Source organism: Dasypus novemcinctus, chromosome X, assembly GCF_030445035.2.
Source record: "Dasypus novemcinctus isolate mDasNov1 chromosome X, mDasNov1.1.hap2, whole genome shotgun sequence".
NCBI classification, from domain to species: domain Eukaryota; kingdom Metazoa; phylum Chordata; class Mammalia; order Cingulata; family Dasypodidae; genus Dasypus; species Dasypus novemcinctus.
The window spans coordinates 113,700,773-113,717,222 of record NC_080704.1 but is presented as its reverse complement, the minus strand read 5'-3'; the positions used below and the strand labels follow the sequence as shown (position 1 = coordinate 113,717,222).

The window sequence follows — 16,450 nt, the reverse complement described above, 5'->3', positions numbered from 1 at the left end:
TCAATATATATTTTTTAATGCTGGTGGAATTTTTACTGGGATTGCATTGAATCTGTATATCAATTTTAGTAGAATTGACATTTTAATGATATTTAGTCTTCCAATTCACAAGCACAGAATGCTCTTCCAGTTATTTAGGATTTTTAAATGTTCTTTTAACATTGAGTTGCAGTTTCTGAATATAAGTGCTTTACATCATTAAGTTCATTCCTATTTGAGTTTTATCTGTAATATTTTATTTTCACCACTCTTTTGACACTTTTAGTTACTTTTACTGAAATAATTTCTAGACTCTCTTCCAGACCTCCCTCTTCTGTGTTTTCTTTTCAGGCTCTATCATATCCTTTAGTATTTCCTGAAAATCTGGTCTCTTGCTTAAAAATCTCTCAGTTTCTGTTTCTCTGTGAATATTCTAATCTTGCCCTCATTTTTGAAAACAGTCTTACAGGATATAAGATTCTTGGCTGTAAGTTTCTCTCTTGTAGTATAAATTTATCAGACCATTGTCTTCTTGCCTCCATGATTTCTGGTGAGAAATCAGTGCTTAATCTTATTGGGTATCCCTTACATGTTATGCATTGCTTTTCTCTTGCTCTTTTCAGAATTCTTTGTCTTTGGCATTTGACATTCTGATGAATATGTGTCTATGAGTTGGTCTATTTGGATTTTTTCAGATGGGAGTACATTGTGCTTCTTGGACATGTATATCCATGTCCTTCAATAGGGTTGGGAAATTTTTACCATTATTTCTTCAAATATTCCTTCTGCCCCTTTTCCCTTCTCTTCTCCTTCTGGGACACCCATGACATGTATGTTTGCATGCCTTTTGCTGTCATTTAGTTCCCTGAGACCTTGTTCAATTTTTTCCATTCTTTTCTTCATCTGTTCTTTTGTATGTTCACTTTCAGAGGCCATTTCTTCAAGCTCACCAATCCTTTCTTCTGCCTCCTCAAATCTACTATTATATGATTCCAATGTTTTTTAAATTTCATTTATTGCACCTTTCATTCCCATAAAATCTGCTATTTTTCTATGTATGCTTTCAAATTATTTTTTGTGCTCATGCAGTGTCTTACTATCCTTAATCTCTTTAGTCATCTCATTGAATTTATTAAGGAGATTTGCTTGAACATCTATAATTAATTGTCTCAACTCCTTTATGTCATCTGGAGGCTTATCTTTTTCCTTTAACTGGTTCATAGCTTCCTGCTTCTTGGTGTGAATTGTCATTTTTTGTTGGTGTCTTGTGGATTACTAGAGTATTTATTCTGGGTGCAGTTTTTCTCTTTATTTTATGGCTTCCTGCCCTTTCTCCATTGCTGTTTGTGCAGTAGGAGCCAGGGTTGCAATTGGTGCTATAAGCTGTGGAGGCTCAATCTGCCCTCATTGTGCCAGGGACCAATGAAGCTTCTCCCAACTTTCTCCTTTGCCAGGGGAAGGAACAGTGTTACAGCTGTGTGGAATAATCCAAAGTGTGCAGGCCTAGACTGTAGTTGCCCAGAGAGACTGATGAAGCCCCTTTCTCCCCTGCCTGGGGCGGGGATGGAGCTGCAGGTGTGGGCAGCAATTTATGCACTACGGGTCCAAGATGACTGCAGTTGCCCCAGTAGACTTCCAATTACCAGTCTGTGCCAGCTAAAGGTAGGGCTGCAGGTCAATCTGGGTGAAAGCAGCTGGTTCCTGCCGTCACTGTGATTTTCAGTCAGCCTGGTGTCCCTTCAGGATGGAGGCAGAGTCAAAATGGTGGTCACCAGCCTCTCTCTGACTTGGACAGGTTCACAACCCAGCTGTTCCCAGGGTTATACCTCCGCCAGCTGAGTCTACCAATCAGTAGCCAAAATGGGCAGCCAACCATCTCCTCCTCTTCCTGCTTTTGGGAAATGGAGTTTCCAATTCCAGCCACAGAACAGTTCCTGGGGTAGCTTGTGACGTCAGAGTAGGATGATCACTGGCCTCTGTGGCTTGACCAGTAATTTCTGCGAGAGGCTGGACTTGCAGCTTCCTCCCTGTCAGAGGTGAGGCTGGGGCCTAGGCTAGAGCTGCAATCTGACCTGGATGGAAAGAAGCTGGTCCCCACCAGCACTGGGAGTCTCAGCCTGCCCTGCTTCCCCTCGTGCCAGATGCAGACTTAAGATGGTGGCTACCAGCCTCTTTCTGGCTTGGACAGGCTCAAACTTTATCTGTTCTCAGGATTATACTTCAGCCTGCTGTATTTACTCATCAGTAGCTGAAGTTGGTGCCCAAACATCTCTTCCTCCCGTTTTTGGAAAGTGGAGCTTTCAATTCCAGCTGTGAACAGCTCTCGAGGCAGCTTGTGCATCCAGTGGAAGATGGGCACTGGCCTCCAGGGCATGGAGCGCTCTACTTATGAGTCTTCTCTGCAGATGGGCAGTCTCCTCCTTACATTCCTTCAAGGTTGTGCCAGGATGCTCTTCTGGTCTCCTGGATCCCCCAAACAGGTGCTTGAGCTAGCTCCAGATAGCTCTGCATGTTGACTAACTGCCTTGTAGCAGGAGCTGATTCTAGGAGCTCCTTACTTTGCTGTCATCTTGGTTGTTGCCCTCCAATATATTTTGAATCTCTTCCATTGTGTCTTTCATACCCATTTTACTTCTCTTTGCAAACTTTAAAATTATTGTGTTCAACCAGTGTCTTCTTAATATCCTTCATCTCTTTATCCATCTCATTGAATTTATTAAGATTTGTTTTGATATCTGTGATTAGTCATCTCAGTTCCTGTGTTTCATCTGAAGATTTAATTTGTTACTTTGGGCCATATCTTCCCATTTGTTAGTATGGCTTATAATTTTTTCCGGTTTCATGGCATCTGACTTTTTATGTGTTTATTCTGTGCTGTTTCTCTCTTTAGCCTATGGCTTTCTTATCAGAATCTTCACCGCAGATGGTTAGTCTCTACTTCCTGTTCTTCCCTGGATGTTACACTGTGTCCCTTTGGTCTCCAGAGCCCCTCAAACAGGTGATCTGGACAGATCCTGACTTATTTATTAGTTGTCCTGTGGGATGAGCTGATTGTTAGAGTTCGTATTCTGTCACCATCTTGGGTCTTCTCTTGGAAATCAGATTTTTTCAGCATTCATTTGAAGTTAGTTAATATAGATGAGAAAACTTTTGCTATAAAGCTAGATGACTTTGTAAATCATACATTCTGGTCAAGTAGCTAGAGTCGGAATTTAGATATGAAGATATTTAAATATAAAATCCAGCAAAAGAAGTCTGAATATTCAGAATCTTTGTTTAGATCCTGAAAGTAACTAATATAACACCAGTAATGAAACATTGCTCTATTAGGGCCTTTTACCATTTATTTAGTTGTATGGTTCCCAAGTTGAAAAAACTTTCAATATGATTTTTAATTTACATTACTTGTACCTATGAAACCATGGGTATTTCTACTATTAAATTTCTTGAATACAGAACACTTCTTCAAAATGTCTTCATGTCTTTTACAAAATTGAGGTTTAAATGATAACAATGAAATAAAGTTAATTTTGTATGTTTTTTTTTTAAGAAGTGATTGAAACTGAATTAGGTGGGAATATTACCCACTGATGTGCTTGTGGTGAATAGATTCTAAGACTGTAAAGTGTGCCCCTCATGAACCCAGCCACCTAGTATTTGTGCATTTATATATCTTCTCCCCTTGAGTGTGGGTGGGACCCGTGACTTGCTTCTAATCAACAGAATATAGAAAATGGGATGGGATGTCCCTGATGTGATTGCTTGGTTATACAAGACAATGTCTTGCTAGGAGACTTTCCTTGCTGGCTTGATAAAGTGACCAGTGGGGAAGCCCACATGGCAAGGAACTGTAGATGGCCTGCAGAAGCTGAGGGCAGCCTCTTGAAATTGAAAGTAGCCTCCAACTGACATCCAGAAAGAAGCTTGGGCCCCTAGTCCTAAAACCATAAGGAAATGAATTCTGCCAATAGCTTAAATGATCTCCGAAGTGGATTCTTCTTCACTCAAGCCTCTAGAAGAGAACCAGTTCAGCTGAAACCTTGATTGCAGCCTTGTGAGATCCTAAGCAGAGGATCCAGTTAAAGTGAGCCTAGACTCCTGACCAACTGAAGCTGAGATTAATAAATGTGTGTTAGTGGTAACGTGTTATGCAGCAACAGAAAATGAATACAGTGATCAATGTTCATTCTACCCTCCTAATGTATCTTTCAGTACTGCAAATGCTAGATAGTTAAAATGACATTCCCCAGATTTTCTGGCAACTAGGATTCTGTACACATAAACCAATAAGATTCATTAATGTGACATTTGAATGCCAGAAGGGAGGTAGAGGCTATGCTTCTGCCATTTCTCCTGTTAAATATGGTTCTGAAGATGTTTGGTTACCCTATTGCAATTTAGTCAGTACCTTAGTGGTGCTAAGAGGCAGAATGCATGGCATCTATTTTGTGGTGTAAATCATATCAGGTACAACATGGTTCTGGTGGTAGTAGCAGTAGTATTGGCTTCTCATTATGGCAAAATTAGCAGTTTCCAAAACTGTAGAATAGTTATCAGCTTTCTTGGTGTCCTGGTTCTGTAGTATGGCTTTGAAACCTTGATTTAGAGTTAACCCTCCTGGTAATCATGTAAGCCATTTAATATTCAATAATAAATCCTTTCCTGCCTAAACTAATTAGAATGAATTCTTTTCTCTGCGACTGAACCCTTATTGATTCAGGAGGGAAATCTTCAAGTGATAGCTGACTTAAAGATAAATAAAAACATATATAGTAAATAGTATTATCTTTAAGTAAACCACTTTTCATGTCTAACAGATTTATATATTTGCTTTTATAAAGACAAGTAAAGCCACATTATAACATATTTAATTTAATGTATAACATATAATGCTTAGGCTCAGTTTGACATAACCACCTAAGATTTTAACACTAAGAACAACTATTTTGCTTAATATGGCAGCAGCTATAAAACTATGTTCAGCTTGTTTCTCCCGCAGATTCAGAAAATAAATTTGTTCATCTTTTAAATTTGCATTTATAATCTTTTTGTAACTAATAAACATTAAGTATAAATTTTAATTCAGCTAGGCTTAAATACAATACTCTAACTTTCAATATTCTAACTTTATAATCACATCAAATACAATATATTCTTTTATGAAATTACCTTTTTAGAAGTACAAGTGACCAAATATTCAACAAAGTATGTACAACAGTGCATTCATATATAAACATAGAGCCTTTTGTCTTTCTGGAGCTATCATAGTATAATTTATCAATCATTGTATTTATCTATTATTGCACATCAAGATTTCAGTGTGATACTTTTCACACAAAATATTAACTAAACTCTAAACTTTAGACATGTTTTTCAACAAATCATTTCCAAGAAAAGGAGTAGATGTTTATGTATTAACTATCTTCATTAGCGGTAATTTCTTAGGAAACACAAGATAGAACAAATCATTTGAAAGACACTAGTAAAGGGTTTGGTCAAGGCTGATTTACGAAATTTTCAAAAGGTCAACTGGAAAATTCATGAAGCTTTCTGAAAAAAATATATTCTATGTTGATGAAGTCCTCTGTGTTAGGTTTTGTTCATGATACTAACTCCTTCTCAGAAAAGGAGACTCTTGGGTCACTCTGAAGGATATTTGCCTTTTCATTATTTCACATCTAGAAAACTCACAGAGCTTAAAACCAAAGTCTTTTTTGATGAAAGATAGCTCAAATGGAAGAGTTTCCCCCCATTTCTTAAGTCAATTAATTAATAAATTGCTCTTGCCAGAGACAGCACAGAAGATAGGAAAGGTATGGCTGTACTTATTGTTGTTGTTGTTTTTAAAGTGCTAACAAAGTCCATTACCTCTAAATGGACTTTCATTGTAATAAGTGAAATATAAGCAGCATAAAGTAAATAGAGATTATACATCTAAATGAGATAGTCAAAACTTTTAAAATAATGGCAATTCTATACATTACCTTGACAAACATCATACATAAGTATACTTTATAAAACTTGTCCAACTGAAAGAAGAATTCAGTCTTAGTATAACTATTCTTTACTATCTCATATAACTTAAAATAAGAATGGTAAAAATTCAAACTCAAAAGCTAGAATCAAAGCAGTCACAAGCCTCTCTAAGACAAATGTCACAGAATAGTGCTCCGAAGAATTTCAAATAATTTCTCAGCCTATTGAGAGACCTATTTACTTAGCTGAACTGTTTCTTAACCTTTCTAATAAGGCTGGCTTTATCCAGCTTAAATCCAAATCTAATATTGTTTTTCCTTATATCAGCCCAGAGTTGAAAGTTCTTGATTCTTTCTTTTTGTTAGTAACAGAGATACAAGTAGAAGTTAGTTGCTTCTGAACCCCTCAGGCAGGAAGAATACAGAATTTACTAAAAATATTATTAAGACAGAATGAGATTAACTTTTTAAAAAGTTAATATTTCAGTTAGGCCTTCACATGGTAACCATCCAGATAATTAAATTCATTGATCTAAGAGCCCAGTTTTCTAAAGTGTTCTCATAGGAATGAGACAATTTGGAAGGTAGGATTTATCAATATGATGTATCAGCATCACTAATACTCAAACACAACATCTTTTCAAAATTATCAGGAATTCATATGCAAATACTGGCACAAGCTAGTAATTATCTTATTAAAAATGATATGCTAGTGCCCTCTGGTGGTAATATTTAGCATTCTCCCCTGATAATGCATATTTGTGAAACATCAAAAGTGCACTGCTTTCGTATTTGAAAATATCAAAATCTGAGATCACTACAAAGGAAAAAATGCCATTGTGCTTCAGAATAACTTTTTTTTGTCCTTCGAACACAATGGTAACAAAGTAAAACTAAATCCCTGAGCCTTACTCCCAGGAATCAAGCTGACAGCCACAAGAATCTTGGTAAACTTGTCTATGATAGCCAATTCCTATTAAGAGATTTATAACCTGGTTCGAGACCTCAGTTGAGAGGTTTTTGCATTTTCCAGCTTTGCTTTTACATCTACAGGTTTCTCAAAAAACCTCACCAATGCTGGTTCATTCAACAATGATGCAAGAATCTGTTCAAATGCAAATGACCATTGAGGTTCCTTCTTGAGCAAGAACGAATCTTTCTCCTCCAAGTGGCTCTCTGTTTTCACTTTACTGGGTTCTCCAGAATTACAGACAGTACTAGAGAATCCTTTGGCTGATGATAGAGGGCTATGCAATTTCCTTCCAACTTCTTCCATCTTCAGCAAAAGGCTGGTAACAACAGCAATGGCTTGATATAATGACTCTTCCTCGGGGTCTCCATGAAATAAATTATATAGGGTCCTTGAAAACTGAATAAATTGTGACTAGAAGACACAAGTTAGAAATATCATACTTGAATACTAGATTTAGCAAATATAAAGATAATTTTGAAGCAAATGCTCTCCTGTATAGAATTTGTACCATGTTAATCTTCATCTCAGAATTACATGGACTAGGGATTAATTCCCAAATAAATCTTGGTTCTAGAAAGAGAGGTATGAACCATGGAAGAAAATTTCATGTAAGTTCTCATTTCTTGCACATTATATCTAGGATGACAAATTCCTAGACGGTTTACTTGACAGTATTATTTCGATGTTAAGTGGTACTTTTTAATTAGGAACATTCTCATATTTTCCTACATGTAATTCACCCATTAACCAAACTTAATGAAAGGATTAAGAATTAGTTCCTCCTAATCTCTCCAAACAGCTAGAGTAAGCAGCTCAGCTAAAACTAGTTAAAGGGAAGAATGGCTTTTGGGAACTATCTAATAGTGCACAGTAATCTAAGAAGCCCAGTTGGGTATGTTTTTCTTTAAAGACTGAGGTGGGGCCCAAGTGGAGAGAGAAACTGATTTGTTTGCTAACTGCCCCTGGATAATCATAGACATTTCTGGAAGATATTTGTGGCGTATTTCATCAATTTAAAAAAGCAATTCCAACACAAGAGTCCTATAAATCAATCATCATATCAAAAAACTTTTATCTGTGAATAAAAAACACATTCAAAGGATATACTTAAAAATATGTTGTAACAAACTGTTAAGTTTTATTTCCTTTTTCCCCTTAGTCTGCAGGACTATTCATTTATAATAATTTTAGAATAAATACATCATATTGACTCATTTAAAAAAGTGCTTACTTAGCTGTCAAATTACCTGTCAGATACTAAGTTATTTGACACTTCCCATTAGGGTAAATGTGGGGATCCTCAGTATCTGCACCAATCGGATTTTAATTAAGAAAATATAAGATCATAGTCTGCACAGCATGTAAGAAAGTGATGGATTTAGAATTGTGTCGATAGTAATTATTAGTACTGCCTGAGTAGGTTCAAACACAAGATCATTAGCAATCAGGGCAGGGCCTATCTTAGTTATTTCTTATTCACAGTACTAACATTTGGCTTGGCATCTAGTAGGAACTAAAAAGTGTTTACTGAATAAATGAACATTTCCAATAAAGCTGAAAATAGAAAGTGCTGTGATATATGTTATGCAAACATCTTTCTATAAGTACACTTGTCAGAATAGAAGAACTATACGAAAACACTAGATGCATTTAAGTGCTCAAAGTAAAGTATCATTAAAAAATTTGCTCTCACTCATCTGTGCTCATCTAAAACTTACAGAGATGACAAATAGATTACTTAACTATTTTTGGTAATAGAATGTTAGCTATTTTACAGTTGGATACATCCAAATTCATACCAAAAAACCCCGCAAGAACCTAGAATTTTCTCTTTGAAAATACTATACCTGATTCATTCTTGGTAAATCTTTAATGTTTTCTTCTTTTTTGAAAAGCTCATCCTGCCATTGACTTAGATATGCTTGAATATCAACTTTTCCTTTGCCTGAGTAAGGGGAGTAAACCATTTCATAATGAACAGCACATTATATTCTCCCAAATCACAAAAAGTATAATTATGATCAAAACAAATTTCAATGAGATATAAGATTCCATAATTTTCAATCCAGGCAATACCTAAATTCACCTTTTATTTCACCACTGGATCTCAGAATACTTTCTCCATTTCCATTTAGACTAAAAGTTTTACTTTGGGAAGGCTGGAGAATAAGGAAGATGTGAGGAAAGAGGAAGGATGCATTTAGACTGAAACAGGACACCATGGCCTGACAATGCAAATTTCATGTAGACATTCTCAAGTATACTAAAAAAATGTAAAACAGCTTCTATAAGATGTTTATAATATGCAGATACCACAGTTTTCTATACTGGCTCCTCTTCAAAAATTCAAAACTCTATATATTCATTCATTCCTTAAAATAGTTCAATCAAGATGTATTGTTGGAGGCAGATGTGGCTCAAGTGATTGGGCTCCCATCTACCATATGGGAGGCCCCAGGTTCGATTCCTGGGGCTTCCTGGTGAAGGCAAGCTGGCTGCGCCACCATGGAGACCTGACGGCAGACAGTGAGCGCAGACAACAAGGGGGGAGAGAATAAATAAAGGAAATAAAATAAACCTTTAAAAAAAGATGCTATTGTTGTGAATTTATTAATTATTATTTAGGATCCCTTGGAAAACGGGTGGAAACACTGAATGGCCTGGGGAATATGTCATATTTAAATAGATCCTCGGCAATTAATTATGCTTTAACTAAATGTTATTCAAAAATATGAAGGAAAAATATATAAAGGAATTATGGACTTCTTGAGAGCAATTTGGCAGCCTATATCAAAATATTACATGTGCATAATGTACAAAATATTACATGTGTGTCCAGCATTCCCATACTTCTATGAATCTATCCTATCCTAAACAAATATAAAGTATCCTAAAATATATGTATAAAAATGTTTGTTGAAGCATCATTTGCAATAAAAATAATTGGAAACAACCTAAATGTCCACCAATATAGGGCTACTAAATGAAATAAATTATGGTACAACTAAACAATGCAATACTCTGCATCAGTTAAAAAGAATGAGGCAGCTCCAAACATACTGACATGAAAACATGTCCATGATGTATTACAAAATCATAAAAGCAAATTGTAGAATAATATTTATGGAATGATTCTATTTTTAAAGAGAAACGTCTATATCTGTTTGTGTGTGTGTGTAGAAACAAGTCTGCAAAGGATATACATCCAACAGCATTTACCTCAGATTGGGGTGAGAGAGGGTTATGGGTACTTCTGCACTGTTTGGATTTCTTTTATAAGGATTACCTAATTACTTTTATAATTAAAAAGAAATATTTATTAATGAATAATTTGAATATGGGTCATTTATATTTAATTTTCGATAACATCTGAGACTTAAATATCAAAGGAAGAAAAAAATAAATTATTATACCAACATAAAGGAACTGAAAAAACTCTCAGGACAAATTAATAGCCTTTAAAGGGAATCCACCTTTTCCTCTCTTAGTTAATCTAATTTATAAAATCAGTAATTGAAGTAAATGCTATTCATAGATCATAGTACCTTTTTCAGGGCTGTATTTTACTAATTTTGCTTCATTCTCATTTGCAGGCATGGAAACTAGAGGAAAAGAGGGCAATTGCATTTTGTAAGATATTTAACAATAATTTTGGAAAGTAATATAATATTCTATATAAAGACTTATAAACAGCATTTTACTTTTTCTATTCAGCAAACCAATTTTAGATGACCTGATCTGTCATTAAAAATAAATGCAAACTCTATAAACTTTAAATATTCAGGGAAAATGCAAACCAAATGTGCAAAAAGCTTATTTAGAATGTATGAAGTCCATGCTAAAAGCTTACCTACGATGTGAAAAATATATGATAATTCAAACCTATTGAGCACTGAAACAAAGAACGATTTAGCCCTGCCTCTGTATAAAAATAAGTCAAAATTCTTGTTCTGGGCTCGGGTTTGAAACAGAAAGCTCCTGAATCCGGCTGGCCATCAATAAACCATTTTTCCTTCTCAAAAAAAAAAAAAATTTGAGAACTTTCCTAGCAAAATGACCACTGGAAAAATCCATATAAAAGGAAGCAAACCAAATATTATGTGTTTATTTCTGTGTTGTATTTTCTTCTTTGTGACTTTCCTCAAATTAAACTGTATTACTTTTATGATCAGGGAAAAAAAGAAAAGAAAAAAATAAAACAGCAAACTGGATGTCAGAAGACTAGGCTCTTTGTCCTGGTTCTGTCATAACTCATTGTTTAACTCCCCTTTTCTCCACCTAAATGCTCTTCTCTATAACATTAAAGGACTCGATTCAATGACTTGTAATGTCTCTTCAAATAATTTTCAAACATTATAGTAAACATAGGTATATTACTTAGGATTCATCCCTCTAAAGACATTGTGCATTTATGAAAATGAAGCAAGGGACACAAAAATAAGCTCTTATCATTTCCAAGCTATACCTTGTGGATAGATTCATGTACCTCCTACACTCACAGTAACTTTTAATAAGTATTCACTGAATAATAGCTATGACCTTCAATCCTCAAAGATTCTATTGTCTTCATTGGGCTGGTACATTTTAGAAATTTTTGCAACGTAAATAGAAACAAAATACATTTTCATTTAAATTTTCCAGTAACAATAAATTATATCAATCAAAACCCAAAAATGCAGTTTGGTCAGGCAGTTAACTATTTATGGGGTAATTAGAATACACTTAGCATTGTGCTAAGTGCTATACTAGTACAAAGGAAGTATAAGGTATTATTAACTGAAATTTACTAGTTGTACCTGGATAAAGAATATCTAAGCCAAGAAATCTCTAGGAATGACTAATTATCAATACAGATAAAATTTAAAATAGATACTTACCATGGAGCTGACTGAAATAGAGTAATTCTTCCTTGGAAATTTCATCTCCTTTTGAAGGGTCCTGAGATTTCACATCCGTGTAAGCTGAAAACAGATAATCTAAATCATATTTACTAATAATGAGGGATAGAGATGGGGTCTATAGTGGGTCAGGTAAATCTGGGAGCATGGAATTAAATAAATGGTCTCTGGGTAAGAAAGACGTATGTGAAGAGATATAGAAGTGGTCTACTCTATTGTACAGCAAATAACAAGAAGTACTTGGTCACTACAGTTATGTTATTTCTCCTATGAGTTTTTAAATAGTTTTCCAAGAGTCATCACTAGCTGGCATTTAGAAATCTCGGGAAATGTGACCTCAGTCATTAAAAAAAAATTCTCCAATAACAAAATGAGGGACTATGATATCTTGATATCTTCCAGGTTATTTTTTGATAACAAAAAGCAGTAAATGTTAAAATTAGCAAGCAAATTATATTTAAATACACAAATAATAAGGAAGACATGAAGTTGTTTTGCTTTACTTCTTACCTGTGCTTTAACAGGTATATAATGTTTTTCCTATTTTTGATCCCTCCTCTGAAAATGTATTCGATGGCAATATTAGACATTTTAATGGCAAGTTGACTTTACAAGGTAAACTCATTTTATAATTAAGTTATCAGGTAGTTTATCTTTCATTTTCAATGCTGTATTGGTGATTTGAGTGTGTTAAGGGTTAAAGATGGCTTTTTGCTTTTAGATCTGGTAAAAGAAAGGTTCCTGGCTATCCTGGGAATATCCCAGCTGTAGTTTTAGATAAATTATGATGTGCTAATTGTTTTTGTGAATTATTCTACCTAAGCTAAAAGATACTTTTGCAATATTCTTTTAGTTTAAGGTCTAGGACTGTTTTCCAAACCACGGATCAGGTCTGGAAAGGCAGCTTCTTAAGGTCATTGGGGAACACTAAGCAAACTGGAATGGTGTGGTAGCTTTGAAGTAGGATGGTAGAACAGAATAAAATGTGAGTTTTGGAGTTAGTAGACCTCAGTTTGAATCATGGCTATGCAATTAATTAGTTATGTGATCTTTGGCAATTTATTTAATCTTTCTAATCCTCAGTTTCTTTATCATTAAAATCAGGATAGTCCCACTTTTCAGGGTACTGTGAAGATTAAAGAATGAATGTAAAGTAAATGCCTCAACAGAGCTAGTCTCAATAAATGGTAGCTTTTATTTTTTTGCCTTTTGCAAATGTTTAACATCTCTGCTGCCTGTTCTCACTTTTATGAATAATTCATCATATTTTACCAGTTTGGCAGTTTGTCTAAAATGAAATTCTACTCTCAACAACTGTAATAACTCAACATTATACCAATATTCAAATGGTATGCAGTTTTTGTATACAAACTATTTATCATTAAATAGACTGATCACTAATAGGAAGGCAACTTGTGAACTTATATACTACACAAAATTTCTTCCATAGACTTCACTGTATATCAACAAAAGCAGTAATATGATCTGTGGGCCACAATGAAGCAAAGATCCTATATCATATTGATAATTGTTATTAAATTGGAATTATAACTGTAACCATACTTGTATATCAATATAGTTGTTAAAATCTTACCTGGAGGAATATGTAGCTTAAAAAGCAGCTTAAGCTTCTCAGTAAAACTTCCATTGTACATTATGTCTGTTCAATAAAATTCAATTGCAAATAATCATATACTGAAAGAATATCCAATCAATTCCAGCAGTACAGATTAATTAAGATACAGATATTATCCAGGAATCAGGATTCAAAAACATCTGTTACTTCAGTTAACAGTTAAACCACCACCCAGCCAGATTCTTTCCCTCCAGTGTATAAGCAAAATACCCTTTATCAAGGGATAAAATGCTCTTTGGCTGATCACATTTCTCCCAACCTCAAATTTCTGTTTTCTTTTGAATGAGTCCTTATGCTTCATTTGGGGAGAGGACTGCTCTTCAGGGGGCATTCCTGATAACAAAACACCCTGAGGCATCTGGAAGCAAATAAATAAAGGACAAACTGGTGGATTGCCTGCAGGTACAACCTCTGTTGGATATGTCCCTACCACTTTTCTAGGCTATGTGGATAAATTTTTACTTAGGTGGAAATTCCTTCTGTAGCACCCATGCATCTAAGTATGGTAAAAATGGAATAGTTTTTTCTTTCATTTTAACCATTAAAACCTCCATATTTAACAGCTTGCTCTTCTGGGAGGTTTGTAGGAAAAATGAGATCAATCTACTTAGATCTGGCAACATACACAGAAACAGGCCCAGTTATTGTTAAACCTGGAGACAGTGTAACCCAGGGTGATATAATATGACTAAATTGGAGATAATACATGTACTAAATATTTCTAGAGGTTCTTTTATTTTTTGCTTGAAAAAAAGATAATTATTAGACATCATCCTACCAAATGCAGAGGAGAATTCTTTGAAGTTTATAAGGCAGTCAGAATTTTCATCCAATAATCTGAATGTCCATAAAGCTAGAGCGTCTCTGTTTGCAGAATGAGCCCAAGGACTCAACAAGTGATACAACATTCTGAACTGCTGGCAGTCAATCTGATACTGTTCCAAATATGGTAGACTGGGGTCATGATATTTCAATACTGGATAAGTCAAACACCAATAACAAGAAAAAAACAGCTCTTTCTATTAAAAGCAAATAAAAAAAGGAAAGTCATTAAATTGGAAAAAGAAATTTTAGAAGTTTTTTCCTTTTAAATATGTCAAAATAATTAAAGATAAAATATATGAGCAGTTTTGATAAAATTCTTCTAAAAGAGCATTATTATTTTTAATTCAAAGAAGAACCACATTACCTTAAAGATGACATAAAGTTCATCCAATTCATGAAGCCTCAATTTCACATCTTGAGATACAACGCGCAACTTTAAAAAGATTAAAAACAATTTAGAATTTAACACTTCAATACAGAAATCCTCTTTGAATTCATTTCTAGATCTACCTGTGTTAGAAGCAATTTTATTTTTCTTTTAACTCTTTAAAGGAATAACAAAGGTAAATTCATTTATTTTACCCTTTTAAAAAGTTGTGCACAGATTAGAGGTCAATTTGGTTCTGATATGTACTTTGATCTAAATCTCTGTATACCCAGAAAGCACTGGCAAAGGCACAGTCACTTAATGTCTATAAATATAAGCAACAGTATTTAAATCTCTTTCCATATACTTATCTCTTACTACATAAGTAATTTGTACAGTCATCATGTGCAGTTGTCTGTAAACACTTCAAAGGCACGGGGAGATGTACATCCCTCTTTGTGCCAAAAAATATAACCCAATAAATAATAAGCTTAGGAAATATGTAATTTTATCCTACTCCATGAAGAATAAACAATAATGGCAGAATCATTATGTTATTTTAGAAAATTAAAAGCAAGGGTAAAGATAAAAGACAGTAAATCAAGAAGAATGGGCAAATAATATGGAGATGGTTAACTGGAAAAATAATTGACAAATCTCTGGCTACTGTGATAAAAGAAAGCACAAATAAACATCATTGAGAAAGAATGGGTAATGTAAACATAGATACACAGAGGTCATTAACAGTGTCCAGCTCCTCTCAAAGAACCAATGAATATAAGAGGAAATTTGAAGTTACGAAATATCTTGAGGAGAGTGAAAATGAAAATACCGAAAATTATGGGATGCTGTGAAGGCAGTGCTGACACAGAAATGTATAGCTCTGAATGCTTATATTTAAAAATGGAAGAAAGCCTTCAAATCATAGACATAACCTCAAAACTGGAAGAACTAGAAAAAGGAGAGTAAACTAAACCCAAAGTTAGCAGATTAAAGGAAATATCAAAGATTAGAGCAGAGATAAGTGAAATAGACAACAAAAAAACAATAGAGCACATCAACAAAACCGAAAGTTGGTTCTTTGAAAATATCAACAAAATTGACAAACATTTAGCTAGACCAACAAAGAAAAAAAAAAAAGGATACAAATAATGAAGATCATAAGTAAAAAGAGGGAAATTGCTACCAGTCCTGGTGAAATAAAATGGATGATATGAGAATACTACGAACAAATGCACAACAAATTAGATAATCTAGATGAAACGAATCGATTCTTAGAAACATACCAAGTACCTACATTGACTCAAGAAGAAACAGAAGATCTCAAAGCAAACACATTGCTAGTAAAGAGCCTGAATCAGTAATCAAAAACCTTCCAATAAAGAAAAGCCCAAGATTGAATGCTTCACTGGGGAATTCTGCCAAATATTCCAGAAAGGCTTGACACCAATTGTATTCAAAATCTTCTAAAAATTGATGAGGAGAGAACACTTCCTAACTCATTCTATGAGGCCAACATCATTCTTATTCCAAAGCCAGATACATTTTACATAAATAGCGGAATAGTTAAATTATAGCATATCAATAATATGGCATATTGAAGAAAATACATATATACTGATATGCAATGACTATGATATATTTCTGAGTGGAAAAAAGTTGAGTTTTAGAACAAAGTGACTGATATAAGCTCACTGAATAAACTATATATACCTATGCCTCTTCCCATCCTCCCTGCCCATATATATTTGTGTCTACAGATGCACAGAAAAAAGAACTGGAAAGATAGATATTTGC

The 16,450-nt window shown here is 34.4% G+C and overlaps 1 protein-coding gene across 2 annotated transcripts in view; it reads right to left on the bottom strand.

Moving 5' to 3' along the window:
* Positions 1-4,835: 4,835 nt before the first annotated feature.
* TBC1D8B (TBC1 domain family member 8B) overlaps positions 4,836-16,450 on the bottom strand; it is an 83,853-nt gene continuing 72,238 nt past the window's right edge. For both annotated transcript variants that reach the window (XM_004454544.5, XM_004454545.5), the window contains exons 15-21: positions 14,651-14,719; positions 14,240-14,480; positions 13,420-13,485; positions 11,805-11,888; positions 10,473-10,529; positions 8,775-8,872; positions 4,836-7,338 (exon numbers count right to left, since the gene is read on the bottom strand). In XM_004454544.5, coding sequence (XP_004454601.1) covers positions 6,940-7,338; positions 8,775-8,872; positions 10,473-10,529; positions 11,805-11,888; positions 13,420-13,485; positions 14,240-14,480; positions 14,651-14,719 — 1,014 coding nt within the window. In that variant the 3' untranslated portion in view covers positions 4,836-6,939. The remainder of the gene's footprint in view (positions 7,339-8,774; positions 8,873-10,472; positions 10,530-11,804; positions 11,889-13,419; positions 13,486-14,239; positions 14,481-14,650; positions 14,720-16,450) is intronic.